Source organism: Dendropsophus ebraccatus, chromosome 8 (assembly GCF_027789765.1).
Source record: "Dendropsophus ebraccatus isolate aDenEbr1 chromosome 8, aDenEbr1.pat, whole genome shotgun sequence".
Lineage (NCBI taxonomy): Eukaryota > Metazoa > Chordata > Amphibia > Anura > Hylidae > Dendropsophus > Dendropsophus ebraccatus.
Genome location: NC_091461.1, coordinates 91646443 through 91664922, shown reverse-complemented (window position 1 = coordinate 91664922; position 18480 = coordinate 91646443). Strand labels below are relative to the sequence as shown.

Genomic DNA, 18480 nt, shown 5'->3' with positions numbered 1-18480 from the left:
AGACCCCTGGCTCAGCTTAGGGCCCTATTACACAGAGCAATATTCTGCCAAATTAGGCCAATTTGGCAGATTATTGTCAACAAACAACTGATAAAATGATCATCGGCTGATTGTAGTTGTTCCAGCCTAAAAATCATCGGCCATGCATCGCTACTGACACAAACCCGGTGGCCGATGATTTTTCTTCTTGCTTCTGTCCGCAGCCACCACTGGAACTTCGAAGTGACAGGCCGCTCAGCCAATCACTGGCTACAGTGGTCCATTCTCGGTCAGTGATTGGCTGAGCGACCTGTCATTTTGGAGATCGGCTCAGAAGTTTCAGTGGCGGCTGCAGACAGTAGTTAGACAGTAGTTAGAAGAACACGGGAAGCATGTGTGATGCCCAAACCTGAGAAAGAGAGTTTTGCTGGTCTCCCTGCCGGGTCAGTTGGTACAGTGGTGTGGAAGCTGAGTGGGTCTAGGGTCGCTTGGGTACTTGTCACAGTAGCCTGAAGTGGTGTAGGACCCACCCCGGAGAGTTTGGCACCACAGCAACACAGCAAGAAAGAATAACCAATGTGTACAGGTATGTGTGGGTGCAAGTGTGTAAGGATAGGCCAGAGTCCAATGCTTAGAATGAAAAATAAAATGGTTTACTTCGTGCAAGACAACAGTACGTGGTAGGAAAACAGTTCAGTGCCATACAAAAACACAATCTGGCGAGTGACTCAGGTGCTAGTGATTGAGGTACAGACAAGTAGAGAGTGTTGAGAGGTTGCCTGAGGGGCCTTGTCCAATGTAGAAGTGTTCAGAAAACTTCAACAACGAGGTAAAGGATGAGGCACTCACCGGTCCGTAAATAGTTCGTAGTAGGACGCGGTCAGGTAAGAACGAGCCCGTTCACTTACCTGACCACGTCCTATTCACCTGATGTAACCAGTTAAGCGAATAAACTACGAACTATTTACGGACCGGTGAGTGCCTCATCCTTCACCTCATTGTTGAAGTTTTCTGTATACGTATGGAAGGAATTTCATGGATGATTGAGCACCACAGGATCTAAAAAGGTGTACCAGTAGTGAATAGTCACGCTACACACATCATCAGCTGTAGTGCCGAGGCTATCTGTGTTTTAATGTAGAAGTGTGCTCTGCCTTGAACAGTTGAGTCATGGATAGACTCTAATCAGACCTTCTGCCCCCTAGCTGTGGGCTACCCATTATAGGTGGGTAGTACGAGCCCCCAACCTTGTTATCTGGGCTAAGCAGACTCCTGAGACTTCCCAGTCATCCTGCACTGCGCAGAGGAATACGTAGACAGGTAGCTTTCACTTTTTTCACTGGGGTCAGTTCTTTTGACTGCTGAGGTAACTGCCCTGCATGTTTAGAGAGGTTCCTTGCATGGACAAGTTGATCCCTTTGTGGCTTCTCTCCCCTTGGTACTTGCTTAGCACTGTATCTTGGTTCTGTTACTCATAAAGGAAGAAGTGTGGCTTGCTTAGTTGTGTCCCTATCAGAGGACTTTGCCTTAACCAGGCCATGGCTTGGCTTCAGCCAAGACTTGTCTGTGTTGCTTCCTCTTACACTGAATACAGACTACAGACTGACTACAACTAACTAAATCCTCCCACCAGAACTAAGTCCTTCCTACAGGGGTCTGTCTAACCCTGACTGTGATTGGTGGGGCTGTGTGTGTGGAGAGAGAGAGCAGAAGATAGGATACAAAAAGGAGGGAAAGCTCCTGCACCTGTGAGTGGGTGAAGAACAACAGGTGACACATAACAGTTAACCCTTAATCTCCTTCAGCTGTGCATAGAAGACAACACACTTTAATGACACCTAGTGGGAAAAACACTAACGTTGTGGATACTTCATCCCACTTGATCCCGTGGGATTTACCTTACTCAGGTGCAAGAAAGGTTTAGGGGCTCGTACCGGGTCACCACACATGGACAGGTGTGCTAAGGTTTATTCATTTTACACTAGGGCAAGGGCTGCACGGACATCATAATTAGATATATATACAGCGCTTGCTGGACGATTATCAAGCCGTATATGGGCTAGTAATCAGGCCGTATAATACGGCCCTTAAAGTGCAACTGATTATAGGAGACGGGCTCTATTATAGTCTATAGAGCCCATTTCCTGTGATCAGTTGGACTGTGCACTGAGCTGGGGAGTGAACCATGCTACTATGCACGCTACTTGGCTATAGCTAACGACTGGAGGGGGTTTAGACCCTGACCAGTCTAAACTTCATACATTTATACATATTGCACAAACATGTCAAAAGTTAAAGGGATACTCCTGCTGTAATTGTTATTTAACTATTGTATTGCCACACAAAAGTTAATATAACATTACAATATACTGTCTCTACCGCTGTTGGCCACATAGTCATAGGCGGATTATAGAGGGCAATCTGGGCAACCACCTGGGGCCCAGGGCTCCGGGAGGCCCAGCGAGATTGCCCCCATTATAATACTGCCGCCGCATACCTCTGCATGGTCTCTCCTGTGCAGCAAAGGACCACGGCCGCCGGATCTATTTCAGGCCGCTCTGCCCCTTTAAAATGTCCTCCATTGGGGCGGCTTGTGAAGTCTGTGACGTCACTTCCTGGATACTCGCCGGCGCAGTGGAGCGAGAAGCAGCGGCCAGGAGAAGAAAGAAGCCCGAGCTCCAGGAGGACAGAGATGCTGCTGGGGAGTGATGTGCCACGTGAGTATACTTTTATTACTTTGATTTTTCTCACATGGATGCTAAAGAGGGCGCTGTTCATTGGGGATGCTACAGGGTGGGCTATTCATGGGGGAGGCTACAGGGGGGGCTATTCATGGGGGATACTACTGAGGGGGCTATTTATGGGGGTACTAATGAGGGGGATATTCATGGGGGATACTAATGAGGGGGCTATTCATAGGAGAGGCTACTGAGGGCCCTATTCCACCGGACGATTATCGTCCGCATAATCGTTAACGATTAACGATCTCAAACGACCGCTATTGCGAAAGACCTGAAAACGTTCACTCATTTCCATGTAACTATAATCGTTACTTATGATCGTATTTGCGATTTTTTTTTCTTCGCTATTTCTTCGCTATTGCGTTCGTATCTACTGTGAACAACTGAACAACGTCTTATTCAATGCAAACGATTTGCGAACGTTTTGCGAATGAGCAACGATAAAAAATAGGTCCTGGTCTTATAAAGCGATCAACGATTTCTCGTTCGGTCGTTAATCGTTAACTGCATTTCAACTGAATGATTATCGTTTAGATTCGAACGATTTAACGATAATCTGAACGATAATCATCCGGTGGAATAGGGCCCTGAGGGGGCTATTCATGGGGGAGGCTACTGAGGGGGGGCTATTCATGAGGGAGGCTACTGAGGGGGGGGGGCTATTCATGGGGATGGCTACTGAGGGGGGCTATTCATGGGGGAGGCTACTGAGGGGGGCTATTCATGGGGGTACTAAAGAGGGGCTATTCATGGGGGTGCCAAAGAGGGGCTATTCATGGGGGATACTACTGAGGGGGCTATTCATGGAGGATGCTACAGGGGGGGGGCTATTCATGAGGGAAGCTACTGGGGGGCTATTCATGGGGAAGGCTACTGAGGGGGCTATTCATGGGGGATACTACTGAGGGGTCTATTCATGGGGGATACTACTGAGGGGGCTATTCATGGGGGATACTACTGAGGAGGCTATTCATGGGGGATGAATATGAGTCAGAAAAGGAAAAACTAACAACTTCGATGTGAGTCACTGTGAGTCACTGGATGTATCGCTCTATTTGTCACTTGGTTTTTCCCCGCCCAACTTCTTGTCTGCGAGACTTGGTAACTGAGCAGATAGTGATGGCCCCTGGCTCTGTATCTGCTGCTACCAAGTCATGCAAGTCTCCAAGTCTCGCCTGATCCTAGCCAGTGAGATGAGACAAAAGCATTTTTCTATAGAGTTCAAGACTTTCAAGATAATATAGCACTATCCAGCCAGAAGCGGATATAGACAGTATATTTAGATGTTATATAACTTTTGTAGGGCAATACAATAGTTAAATATGAATTTTGGCCAGAGTACCCCTTTTATTCAAATGACCGTAATTCTTAAAGGGTTAATGTTCTACAGAGTTAATGTTTTTGGAGTGGCGTGCAGAAGTAGCTGCTGCTGGGAGATTAAGCATCATGTTTTTATTTTATTTAATAGGGCTCATGCACAGAACTCGGCTGGCGTGGGGCATATCCAAAGCAACTGTTCCTGTACACCACTCTGAAGACAAAAGTTTTGGGGATTATTGGTTTTGCTATTAGGGGGCCCTGAAACTTTGACTTTATGGGGTGCCAAAATTCTTGACGGCTGCCCTGCTGCTGGTGCGATGCCCTGACCCGTGAGGGTCACTTCGCAGTGCAGGTGTTGTGAGCGGGCAGGAACCGAGGCAGCTGCAGGGTATAGGATTGTCACAGTATAGGGCCTGAGGATGGCACAGCTGAGGGACCGGTCTGCAGATACTGCGGTATAATTGCTACTGGGCATGCGATTCTTCGATGTACCTAGTCAGGGCACCAGTAAACGGACACCAATGCCAGGGTTCAGTAACAGCGGTGGTTACACTTTTATTGTAACTGAGGTAACTGGTAGCAACAGTCTCTTCCGGATGCAACTGGGTATATAGCAGACTTATATAGACAGAGCTAAGGTGGTGCTGCATAGGCTGAGGTGAAACGTGCCGGATGATGGGAGTAGTAGTGAGAGAGGAATAGAGATGCTGGGTGGATTTAGAGTACTTGCGGTATGAATCTTGATTTGATGAGGAGATGAATAACAGGAACGACACCCAGATGAGAAGATACTCCAAGCACTTGAGCAGTTGAACAGCCAGGATCTGTACAGCAGAGCACCAAGTACACTCTTCTGAAGGTGAAGAGGGACACACAGGAACACAACCTCCTTGCTTGGGAGCAGGGAGCAGGCTCTCTGGCAAGAGGAAGTCACATGGTACCCCTGGCCAAAGCTCGACGGCCATTGGAGGAACCATGGTTACAGGGCTTGGTCACGTGATCCTCAGCCTTTGCATACCACTGCACAGAGTTAAACACATGTACAATATACATGAACCTGAGAATAATAGGGACTATATAGTCACAGTTGCAGTGTAAATAGTTTCCAGAACAGGCATGGCTGTAATAGCAAAAATAAACTGACAGTAAGAAACAGACAGCGTGTTCTGGGACACTGCATTGGGTATATTAAACATGCTGCTACCCAAATCTCCCACTGACCCCAACAATATTGATAGGGCTTATAGGACACTAGGCCCACCCAGTTCTGATCCTGCTTGGCCTAGGGATGTGGTGTGCTGGATTCACTTTTTCCAGAAAAAGGAGGAGATTATAAGGAGGGCACGCAATGTTGGGACTATTGACTTTGATGGTGCGCAGATCCAGCTGCTCACTGATCTTTCCTGCACCACGCTAGCGAAGTGGCGAACCCCGCGGCCACTCCTGGGCACCCTGCGGGAGAAGATTATCTCATACTCTTGGGGATACCCCTTACAACTTCAAGTCTGCCACAGCACGCAAGTGAAGCAGTCTGTTACCCTGGTGGACTTGAAGTTGGCAGGGGTATCTATCCCCAAGAGTATGAGATATCCTTCTCCCGCAGGGTGCCCAGGAGTGGCCTCCTGGACGCCCTGGATCTCCCGTCGGTCTCTGTTTCAGGTTGGCCATCTCTGCCACCCCTCCAAACAAGGGCTCAGAGAGGTCCAGACACAGCTTCCAGACCATGACGTTAACACAGACGGTGCCGCTGTACATCTGATCACCTACGTTCTGAAACCTAAAGGACTGTCGGCTGACATGTAACTATGTCTTCTCTCTGGCCTGCGGAGAGTGCTCTCTGTGGAGAGAGTGCTCCCGTGAGGTGTACTTTTTGGGGGCCAAGTTTACAGTTTATAGTTCAAGGGTATATGTTCCTACCTTCTGTTCCCCTGTTGACTATGTAAGATGGGATCCTACTTGTTCTACTCGCTCGTGGACGCAAGCAGTGGTCTTTTGGGGGATAGCTATCTATATATGCCTGGTTCTGATAGCAGGACATAGTTAACATGATGTGTATTATGCTCTGGGGTACTCTCCCCCATTCCCTCCCCCCTTCTCTCCCGAGTAGTAGAGTAGAGTGGAGCAGCGTAGAGGAGTTTATTAAGGGAGTCCCAACCCAAAGTAGTACTTTGCTCTGCCGCAACTTGAGAGAAGAATACTTGAGGGTGAGAAGTTTACTTCTACCTGTGTTACAAGCCCGAGCCGTGGTTACCTGAGCGAAGCTAAGTGTCCGAGGTTCCCTAGTGTCACCTGCACTGCGAGATAGGATACATAGACCCTCTGGGAGCTTTGTCCTATCCAGGCTAGTTCCTCTGTATATCAGATACGGCCTTGCCTTAAATAAAAAACACTCACGTGGGCTAAACTGGACGGAGGAGCTGGTCTCCCCATTTTTCTTTATATTATAAGGCCTTAATTCTTCTGAGCTAGAGTAAAAGAGAACAGGGCCAGATGCAATAGGATGGATAGAATTCCAGTAACGGAGTGAAACCGGGTTCCCTCTCACCTGGCTAAGTCGTGCAAGATCGAGGCACAACTCTCCATGCGTATACTCAAGAAGGGAACCAGTGTGCAGCCTTCCTGCAAACCAATGCCAGGGCTGTAACAAGATGCAGTCCTCCTCTCCCAATTCCAGCAGGATTAACAGACGCAACAACTCCCAACAGATGAAGTATAAAAAACTACTTTATTAAAATAATAAAAGCATATATAAAAGGCTCAGCATTACACATTTCTAGACGGGATCGGTCTCTTTATCATATGCTCGGTTCTTCTGAGGCTAGTAGATTCACAATACCAAGACAAACGGTCAGGATGGAGAGTGAGCTCTCTCACATTGCACTGCAGTCGCTCCCATGGATTCTTCCAATTAATCACACACACACATTTGACATATTTGACTATTAAGCCTGCTCTTCGATAACATGGCATTTTCCCCAGCATGCGGGAGGGAGTTGTTCTTGGGGTGGATGTTTTCTGGGGGTGTCAGACTGGGCAAGATTCTGGGGACCAACTCCCTTGCACAGTGAGTGGGAGACAGCTGCAACCTATACAAATTGCTGCTTACTCTCTGTCCCCCAGGGGGTATCATCACTTAGCCACCTGGGGGGGACAGACAGTAAGCAGTAATCTATACAGATTGTTGCTTACTGTAAAGCAGTAGAATATCTGTCAAAATGAGAGAAGGGGAGACTCAGCACCACTACACACACCTGTTAATGTCTTCTGCTGCACTGCAGCCTCAAGAGATGGCCACATGATCACCTAAGACTGCAGTGCAGAGGAAGATGACATACAGTCAGGACAGTGGAAGGGTGAGTGTAAGGCTGTGTTACTAATGAGTTAAAAATGCAATGTTGGAACACAGCTTTTCAGCACATTGCAGGAGCCCTTCCCTGCTGTGGTAGCCATGGTGGCTAGCATATATACGCTTGCATACTGCAGACAGGACCTGAACTTGCAAGTCTAGTTCCCACCTGCAGTACACAGCAGGGAAGAGCGCGCTCCATTCACTAACTTTTTCCCCCTCTCTCTTTTTCAGATACTATTATCCTGAAGACTATGTCGGATTTATTGACCACGTGAAGGACTGGCATTTTTTCTAAATAAAATTGCCAACAAGGGGTATGGGGGTGTTTTTATTTCAATAAATAAAATGTCTCTAATTTTTTTTTTTACTCACTGTACAAGCTTAGATGGTATCCATTAGTAAGCTTGAACTGAGCATGAGTGACCCAAGAAAGTGGATGCCTGGTGGGCCATTACCAAGGGCAATAGGTTATATAGCTAAACAGCACATGGGGAGTAGTGAGTCCATATCTCTCAAACGATACATTTTAAGAAATTATTACAAATTTGAAATATGTTTCTTTTAACCCCTTAACGACCGCGGGCGTACATTTACGCCCCCGAAGTCCGTGCCTTAACGCAAATGGACGTAAATGTACGCCCGCGGTTTATAATGTATAGCAGGCCATCCTAGCTTGTCGGCACGTAGGCGTAGGTTTTTTTTTTTTTATACTTAATGTCCCTTATTCCTATTTCAGGGGTTACGTTGATCCGGGGATTATTCTGATCGCCATTATGGAGTCGGGAAGGAATTTTTTTCCCAGTGATGAGGCTACTGTCGTTTGCTTTATGAGGGTTTTTTGCCTTCCTCTGGATCAACACAGGTTGAATTTGATAGACACCTGTCATTTTCAACCTTATAAACTAATAATTGGCCTAATACCCCCAAATAAATTAATAATTGTCCCTTTTCCCTAGCTAAATAGGTATGGCTGCCATTCCCATTAGAGGATACCATAATGCAATTACAAAGCCTCTGTGCGGCCAAGACAGTAAAACCCCCCCCACAAGTGACCCCATTCTGGAAACTACACCCCATAAGGAATCTAACAAGGGGGGCAGCGGGGATATGGGCCCCTGGTGACACGCACATTTGTGCCGTGAAAATGAAAAAAATTGTATATTTTATTTTCACAGCACATGTTCTACACATGTGCCCGTCACCAGTGGGGTCCATATGCTCACTGCACCCCTTGTTAGATTCCTTATGGGGTGTAGTTTCCATAATGGGGTCACTTGTGGGGGGTTTCTACTGTCCAGGCAGCACAGGAGCTTTGTAATTGCGACATGGCCTCCATCCTCTATTCCAGCCTCTAAATAGCGCTCTGTCCCTTTGGTGGCTTGCCCTGTGCCCATATGGCACATTATGTCCACATGTGGGGTATTTTCGTACTCATGGGGAATTACTCTACACGTTTTGCATTAATTTTCTTTTTAACCCCTTGTGGAAATGGAAAAAAATCAAGGCATAGACCAACATTTAGTGTAATTTTTTTTACATTTTCACATTAAATCATTGATCTTGTCTTGATTTTTTCATTTTCACAAGGGGTTAAAAGATAAAAAAAAAAAAAAACACAAAATGTGTAGAGCAATTTCCCCTGAGTACAGAAATACCCCACATGTGGACATAAAGCGCCAAGCGGGTGCAGGGTAAGCGGGGTAAGGAGGGAGCGTCATTTGGCTTTTGGAGGCTGGATTTGGCTGGAATAGATTTCGAGGGCCATGTTGCTTTTAAAAGGCCTCTGTGTTGCCAAGACAGTTGAAACCCCCCACAAGTGACCACAATATGGAAACTACACCCCTCAAGGAATGTAACAAGGGGTGTAGTGAGCATATGGACCCCACTGGTGACGGGCAGAAATGTGGAACAATGTGGCGTGAAAATAAAATATAAAAAATTTTTACACTATAATGTTGGTTTAGCCTTGAATTTTTTATTTTCACAAGGGGTTAAAAGAGAAAAAAACACACATAATGTGTAGAGCAATTTCCCCCGAGCCCGTAAATACCCCACATGTGGACATAAAGCGCCATGTGGGCGCAGGGCAAGCCTCCGAAGGGAAGGAGCGCCATTTGGATTTTGGAGGCTGAATTTGGCTAGAATGGATGATGAACACCATGTCACAGTTACAGAGCCCTCGTGCTGCCAAAACACTGGAAACCTCCCACAAGTGACCCCATTCTGGAAACTACACCTCTCAAGAAATCTAACAAGGGGTGCAATGAGGATATGGACCCCTTGATGATGGGCACATTTGTGCCGTGAATGTGAAAAAAAATTTTAATTTTCACTTTCACGTCACATTGTTCCACATTTGTGCCCGTCACCAGTGGGGTCCATATGCTCACTGCACCCCTTGTTAGATTCTTTGAGGGGTGTAGTTTCCAGAATGGGGTCACTTGTGGGGGGGTTCCAGTGTCTTGGCAGCACGAGGGCTCTGTAAATGCGACATGGCCCTTGAAATCCATTCTAGTGAAATTCAGCTTCCAAAAGCCAATTGGCGCTCCTTCCCTTTGGAGGCTCGTCCTGTGCCCGCTTGGCACTTTATGTCCACATGTGGGGTATTTCCGTACTCAGAAGAAACTGCGCTACACGTTTTGTGTTTTTTTTCTTCCTTTTATCCCTTTAAGAAAATGAAAAATTGAAGGCTAGAACAACGTTTTAGTGTAAAAAATAAATTTTTCTTTTTTCACGCCACATTGTTCTGAAAATCTGTGAAGCACCTGTGGGGTCCAGATGCTCACCGCACCCCTTGTTAGATTCCTCGAGGGGTGTAGTTTTCTAAATAGTGTCCCTTTAGGGGTGTTTTTTAGGTTTTGGCCCCCCCCTGAGCCTCTGCCAACCTGAAGTGGTACAGTCAGAAATGACCAAATAAAACAGGCATTGAAATTCACTTGGCGCTCCTTTATATCTGAGGCTTGTGGTTGCGTCAAACAACGCAATAGGGCCACATATGGGGTATTTCTATAAACTGCAGAAACGGGGCAATCAATATTGGGGTGCATTTCTCTGGTAATAAGTTTATAATTATGAAAAATATTAGATTACAATAAAATCTTTGCACAGGCTATGTTCACACTACATATTTTTCAGTCAGTATATTTTAGTCAGTATTGCAACCAAAACCAGGAGTTGATTAAAAACACAGAAAGGATCTGTGTGGAGGAGTGGATGGCCGCCATATAACAGTAAATAACTGCCATTATTTCAATATGCGGAAAAGAAACGAGTCCAGCTCCCGGCAAGGTGGAATCAAGTGCGTTGTTTATTGTATCCCGGAGATCCAATAAACAACGCACTTGATTCCACCTTGCCGGGAGCTGGACTCGTTTCTTTTCCGCATCTACTCAGGACACCTGTTGGAGTGTGAGCCCGTGCTGTTAAGCTCGGTGGATGGGGTAAGCTGGCTTTTTTCCGTTCATGATTATTTCAATATAACAGCCGTTGTTTTAAAATAACAGCAAATATTTGCCATTAAATGGCGGCCATCCACTCAATTTCAACATTGTGCGAACAGATCCTTTCTGTGTTTTTAATCCACTCCTGGTTTTGGTTGCAATACTGACTGAAATATACATATACTGACTGAAATATACATAGTGTGAACATAGCCTTAGCTTTTATTTCTGTGCCTTCCCTAAAGGGTTAAAAAACTTTCTGGATGTGCTTAGAGTTTAGGGGGTGCAGTTTCTGAAATGGGGTGCTTTGTGGGGCTTTCTAACATACAGGCCCCTCAAATACACTTGGGACCTGAACAGGTCCCTAAAAAAATCTGATTTTGAAATTTTACTGAAAATTTGGAAATTTGCTGCTAATGTTTTAAGCTTTCTATTGTCTAAAAAAAATGAAATATAGTTTAATAAATGCCGCCACCATAAAGTAGACATGTTGCTAATGCTATTTAATATATAATTTATGTGGCATAACCATTTTCTGTATAAGCAGAATAGTTTTAAAAGGTGGAAAAATGCAATTTTTCACGTTATTTTGGATTTTTTCATAAAGATTCATTATAAGTATCGACTCCAATTTACCAGAAATGTGAAGTACAATATGTCACGAGAAAACAATCTCAGAATCTGTCGGCTAGGTAAAAGCATCCCAGCTGCATGCACAGCTGTTTAATCTGCTTCTGTTTGGTGTGGCGCCATGTGGTGGCCATTGATGCTGCGGCATAGTGTCTGTGGGGTGGCCCAGGGGGTTAGTTCTAGCAGTGGGGCTGCCTGACCACTGGGTCGCTCACTCCCTAGGTGCTGTTGCCGTGCTGATAGCAGTCATCGCCCGGTGGCAGACCATTTAGCTTTGGGAGCCACACAAATCCATAACCATGATATGTGAATTTAAGAACTTTGATAAAATTGTAACTAACTCATGATGTTCGGATTAATAGTGCTGAGCACAATGTATGATCACTGTCAGCCATTTTAGATGTGCTGACATGTCTATTTTTTTTCTTTTTCTGAAATCACAATAGCCATGAATGCACACAATTCTACCAGTGAATAGAATAATTGTGAGAATTGATCAGAGAATGATAAATAATTTTGAATACACATATCTATAATAAGTATAACAAACAGAAGTAACAATGTAGCACATGGAGCAAATAATTATAGCGATTCTCTTCTCCTTCGATTTCTTCTCCTTGTGGAAGAACCCAAAACCATGGTGGAATATTCTATCACTTATCTAACATCACAAAATTCTATTTAAGATCCAGCTCAATCTATATTATTATATGCCAGTTGCAAGTTTAAAGAAATATGGTTTTAATTTTTGGAGATTTGAGATGATCTGCCTTGTCTTCATTTAGAGAACACTCTATAAAATATATACTGTAATAAAATTATGGCACTGGTGCAGCTTTGACTTGAACCACATATGGTGAAGTTGGTGGTGCATTTGCTGTTGGAAATGGTTGGCCATATCCTGAAAATGTGGCTGGGGCTGTAGCCGGATTCATGGAAACCACACTTTGGATAACCAACACCTAAAATAAGAGAAAACAGTAAGTACAGTCAAGCAAGTAAAGTGCAAAAACAAACAAACAAGGAATAGTCTGTTGTGGGTGTTGCATTCATTTTGGGGTGTGCAATTTGTTTTAAATTTTGTGATTCAATTGCAACAGCAGGACAGTGTTTGGATGCATATCCTATGTAAATGGGTGGGCCTAAATAAATAGTTAAAGGGGTATTCCCCCTAAAATCATTTTTGCATTAAAAAGTTGCCCACCCATAGCTTTCCATTTTCCCAATATCAATTATGGATTCTGCACACCTACGCCCCCCCCCCCCTCCCCACACTGTTTGTCTCCAGGTTGTGCCCCCCGATTTTTACCCAGGCCCCTCCCCCCCGCACTGTGTGCCCCCCCAGGCTCACCTATGACCGCCCGCAGCCCCCACTGGTGACCCCACCCTGACTAACCCCCTGACCCCCTGCCTCAACTCTTCTACCTAACTTATTCAACTCTGCTCTTTCACTACTTCAACTGTTCTACCTCACTAACTTAAAAGGGTTGTCCAGCGGAAAAGTCAGGAACTGTCCTGAGCAGTAGCAAATCCCCATAGAAAACCTCTCCTTCTCAGAAAAGTTCCTGACTCGGCCAGAGATGTCAGCAGATAGCACTATTTCTGAATGTAAATAAACACCACTTCCTGCAGGATATATAGTAGCTGATAAGTATGGGAAGACTTGAGATTTTTAACCTCTTAACGACGCATGACGGGTATACCCGTCATGGGGCCGTTAAGAGTAAACAGAGAGGGCTCCCGGCGTGAGCCCTCTCTGCAGCGCGCGGTCCTTGTTTGCTAAGTGCAGCCAGGGACCGCGTGTATTAGCCGGCGCGGCCGATCGCCGCGGCCGGCTAATTAACTATTCAAATGCCGCTGTCAAAGCTGACAGCTGCATTTGAATAGCAGCTGTGCCCCCTCTCCCTGGTGTCCAGTGGGGGATCTCCCCCCCGCGATGTGATCGCGGAGGGGAGATCCGTTGTACTGAGCCGGCCGGGGCTCAGCGTCGGAATGACGCTGATCCCGGCTCGGCAATCTATTCAGATGGTCTGCAGCAGACCATTATAATAGAGCACCGATCTGATGGATCATTGCTCTATTATATACACAGGATTGATCTGAAAGGGAGATCAGTTCTGTGTATATAGAAGTCCCCCAGGGGGCTTCATATTACTGTAAGGGAAAGTTTAAAAAAGTGTTTTTATTAATAAAAAATCCCCTCCACTAATAAAAGTCTGAATCACCCCCCCTTTTCCCATTTTACAAATAAAAATAAATAAATAAACATGTTTGCTATCGCCGGGTGCGTAATCGCCCGAACTATTAATTAATCACATTCCTGATCTCGCACGGTAAACGGTGTAAGCGCAAAAAAATCCAAATCGATGCATATGCGCAATCAAGGTACCAATAGAAAGAACACATCATGGCGCAAAAAATGACACCTGACCCAGCCCCATAGACCAAAGGATAAAAGCGCTATAAGCCTGGGAATAGAGCGATTTTAAGGAACGTATATTTGTTAACAATGGTTTTAATTTTTTACAGGCCATCAGATACAATAAAAGTTATACATGTTACATATCGTTTTAATCGTAATGACTTGAGGAACATATATAACAACTATGTTTTTCCATAGGACACACGGCGTAAAAATGAAGCCCCCCCAAAGAAAAATAATTGCGTTTTTTTTTTCAATTTCACTGCGCATATAATTTTTTTCTGGTTTCGCAGCATATTTTATGGAAAAATTCAGCCTGTCATTGCGAAGTACAATTAGTGACGCAAAAAATAAGGGCTCACGTGGGTCTGTAGGTGTAAAATGCAAGTGCTATGGCCTTTTAAGCACATGGAGGAAAAAAACGAAAACGCAAAAACGAAAGTTAGCACGGTCCTTAAAGGGTTAAATATAAGTAAATTACAAATCTATATAACTTTCTTAAATCAGTTGATTTAAAAGAAAACATTTTTCCCCCTGGACAACCCCTTTAACTCGGCTATTTCACTACCTCGACTACCTTACCTCTGCAACCTCACTACCTCAACTCTGCTATACCTTGTGGATATCAGCTCTGCTACATTATGGTTACAGGTGAAGTGTTTTGTGACTGAGGCAGATATGGTCAAAAAATTCTCCAAATCTGAGGCAAAAGGAGCTTTGGTCTTTGCTGCGCGTTATATAGCCGAGCAGTATACGAGGCTGAAGGAGGAAAATGTAATTTTACATAACAAAGTTGAATATATGGCCACATTGCTTTGCTGACTGCTTCCTCCTAAAGTAGATAGGTGTGTGACTAAAGACTGTGATACTGAATGATGTGATGGGAGAGTTTTTGTGTCTTCTGTTAAGACACAAAAATTAGTGGTTCACAGCTCCATAAAACTTCCAAACTTTATTCAGGATGCATCTTAAAATACTTGAACAAATAAATAAAAACACAGCAGCGCCGACGCGTTGCGAGGTACAACCTCTTAATCATGGCAAATTCTGTTTAACACTAGTACATTTTTATAGGTAAGAAGCATGCCTCCACAGGCCGGACCGCCCCTCGGGCGTGACCGGTCCGGACTAGAGACTACATGACTTACTTCCAGAGAATACAAAAAATACGGAAAATACAAAAACCAGGACTGAAATCAATTCAATAAATATAAAACAAATCATTTTTTAGATTTAATCCCATGGGGTAACGGGTGTCTAAATACAAGATCCAAAAAGCTTACTGCTTTCTAAGTAGTTGTACCCGGTCATCTCCCCGGGATGGTTTATTAACCCTCTCCAGGGCGCATATAGAGAGGCTCCTGATGTCTCCTCCATGGCAATCCATGAAATGTCTGGAGAGACCAGAAACCGCTCTTCCCTGAATCGCAGGTAATGTGAACGGATGTCTGCCAAGTGCTCACTGATACGAACTTTTAACATTCTTTTCGTAGAGCCCACATATTGTTTTTTGCAAATGCTGCATTCCGCCACATAAATAATGTACGTACTTCTACAATTAATGAAAGATTTAATTTTAAAATCGCGACCTGAACTACAAGATGTAACTGATGATTGTTTATTGGCAAATTTACATAATGTACATCTTGTGCCTCCACATTTATAGAAACCTGTACATGAAAGCCAGTTATTCCTATTCACATTATAACAGCGATCATTAATAGTGTTCACATTACTGGGCGATAGTATGTTACCTAGGGTTTTCCCTCTTTTGGCCACACAGCGTACCCCAGATGACAAAATTTTCTCACATTTGGGGTCCTGAAATAGCATCGGGACATATTTAGTAATAATCCTAGTAATGTCTTTAAATTGGGGACTGTAAACTGTAGAGAAGGTAAGATGGTGATTAGTGTCTCTGTTATGTAGATCCTTATTTATAGTATCTCTAGATGTTTCCCTGTCCATAAGATGGTATGGTCTGTTGTGTCTTTCTGCCACCCCCCTATATCCCCTGTTTCTCAGTCTAACGGTAAGTTCTTCCGCTGCCTTCATATATCCAGTATCCTCAGAACAATTTCTACGGGTCCTGATAAATTCTCCTATCGGGAGATTTCTAGTTACATGGTTCTGATGGCTACTATTTGCCTGCAATACTCCATTGCCTGAGGAAGGTTTCCTATACAAACAAGAAGTAATATAACCATTATTAAAGGACAATCTAAGGTCCAGGAAAGGAATCGAATCTTGTTCATATTGGTGGGTGAACTTTAGATTAAACGTGTTACCATTAATATATCCGATGAAATTTTCTGCATGTTTCTCGCCCCCACACCAGACCAGGAGGAGGTCGTCGATATATCTCCCATACCAAAGGATACAATCCCTATAAGGGTTGTTAACATTAAACAGGACGACCTCCTCCCAGTAAGCCATGAAAATATTGGCTAGTGAAGGCGAGAAACACACACCCATCGGACATCCATTGGTCTGAAGGAAAAATTGTTCACCAAAGGAAAAAAAGTTGTTAGTAAGTAGAAATTCTACCACATTACACAAATAATTACACAACACCTCATCATAATTGCTATACTTTAGCAGATGGTAACGTAAGGCAATGATCGCTATCCCATGTGGTATACTCGGATATAAAGCAGTAACATCGCATGAAAGCCAGGCTCCCTCCTCAAAACGAGGAAGATGTTCAATGGCTGCCAGGAGACTCTTACTGTCTCTAATAAACCCAATAGTATGCGGTTGAGGGAAGAAACAGAGTGCTGCACCTCACACCTATGGCTGATACTAGTGCCGCTAGGCTAAATAAAAAACACATCAGAATTTTGTGTATGAATTGATCAAGCCATACTGCCCCATGTACCTCGTGCCGGTATCTGATACACATGGGTCCCTACACTAAGTCCACACCGTGCCAGTCAGTGGCCACCAACCCCGCAGGCGTGCACAGTCAGGGAACGGGGGCCATGGGACGGCCCTGCGACCCCCATGCCACAGGACCAGACCCAAAAACACCACACCAGAACCCGGCCAGCACCGCTGGCGGAGAAGGTCGCCCCCAAGCAGCACAAGTCTGGATAAGGAATTACACCCAATAGTATGTTTAGCTAATGGTTGAAGGTACCTATCTGTCCATTTACAGAGACGTTCTAGGAGAGAACCCACCCCCGCTACAATTGGTCGCAGAGGGGGTGGGAAAACTCCCTTGTGAGTTTTAGGTAGAGCGTGAAATATGGGCATCATAGGAAAATCAGGGATAAGATATTTGCCAAACTTATAATCAAAAATGCCCAATTCTATACCTGAATCCACCACGTCCCTCAATTTATTAGTTATTTCCTTAGTAGGATCTGACGGTAACTCTTTATAAGTGGTGGAATCAGATAGAATGGATTTCACTTCTTTAATGTATAGACCCACATCCAGTACAACTACAGAGCCCCCCTTATCCGATTTACGTACAACTATGTTTGGATTATGCATAAGGTCTTTCAATGCCATTCTCTCTTTTCGGGGGAGGTTATCCCTAGTCGTACCCAATTCAGAGCGATTCCTGAGAGCCATAAGCTCCTTCTCAATTTTACTTTGGACAATGTCCATCACAGGAACCCGTCTTGCAGTGTGGTGTATAAGTCAAAAGTTTGGGATGGTACAAAATTTAAACCGCGGGACAGTACCTTAATGTGTTCTTCTTGCAGAATGGTCGCAGATAGATTGTATACATCCAGAGAACCAGTGTCCTCTAGTATCTCCGTTTGCCGAACGGGTTTCCCCCCCCCCCCCCCCCCCCCCCCCCCCCCCCCCCCCCCCCCCCCGGTGCTTCCTCCCCGCCCGCCGGTAGGGTTTACTCCGTTTTTTGGAAAGTCATTAACCCCCTGTGTGCGGGACCGGGTAATCGGGGGGTCATGATACACCTGATTAAAACGGCCCCGTCCTCTGGATTTCTTACGTTTTGGGATATTCTGTTGGCTAGTAGATGGAGAGCCGTCTTCATATTCTGAATAATCGGTCTGTGTATCGGTTGACTCACCCTCTGTAGTCTCAAAAGAAACACTTTTATGCGATTTATCCTGAGGTGTATTCTTTAGGATAGATTGCAGGCTTCTCTGTTTTCTCCTCTCTTCCCACCATGTATACACCATGTTTTGGGAGTAATCTTTTAAGTCCCGCGTAAATTTTGTTTTCTTGGTTTCAATAATAAGGTTTTCAAATTCTGTGAGATTGAGCTGATGTCTCTATTTAAACATTCTCAGTCTTGCGGTACTTATCAGCTGCTGTTTGTCCTACATACAGTGTTTTTTTTCTTCCCAGCCTGACACAGTGCTCTCTGCTGCCACCTCTGTCTGTGACAGGAACTGTCCAAAGCAGGAGAGGTTTTTTTTAATGGGGATTTGCTACTGTTCTGGACAGTTCCTATAGTGCAGAGGAGGAGGAAAAAAGAGATGCTTTTTTATGTTCTAGACCAGGGGTGTCAAACTCAAATAGACAGTGGGACAAAATTAAAAACTTGGACAAACTGGCGGGCCAACCTTGATATTCATTGAAACGCACAAGCAGCATATGTGGAACTTTCAGAGTGGCGTG

The 18480-nt window shown here is 44.7% G+C and overlaps 1 protein-coding gene across 1 annotated transcript in view; it reads right to left on the bottom strand.

The window, feature by feature from the left end:
* Window positions 1–11942: 11942 nt before the first annotated feature.
* Window positions 11943–18480, bottom strand: part of LOC138799609 (membrane-spanning 4-domains subfamily A member 4A-like) — a 32174-nt gene continuing 25636 nt past the window's right edge. Inside the window, exon 7 of the mRNA XM_069981052.1 lies at window positions 11943–12421. Within this exon, the coding sequence (XP_069837153.1) occupies window positions 12278–12421 (144 nt within the window). The 3' untranslated portion in view covers window positions 11943–12277. The remainder of the gene's footprint in view (window positions 12422–18480) is intronic.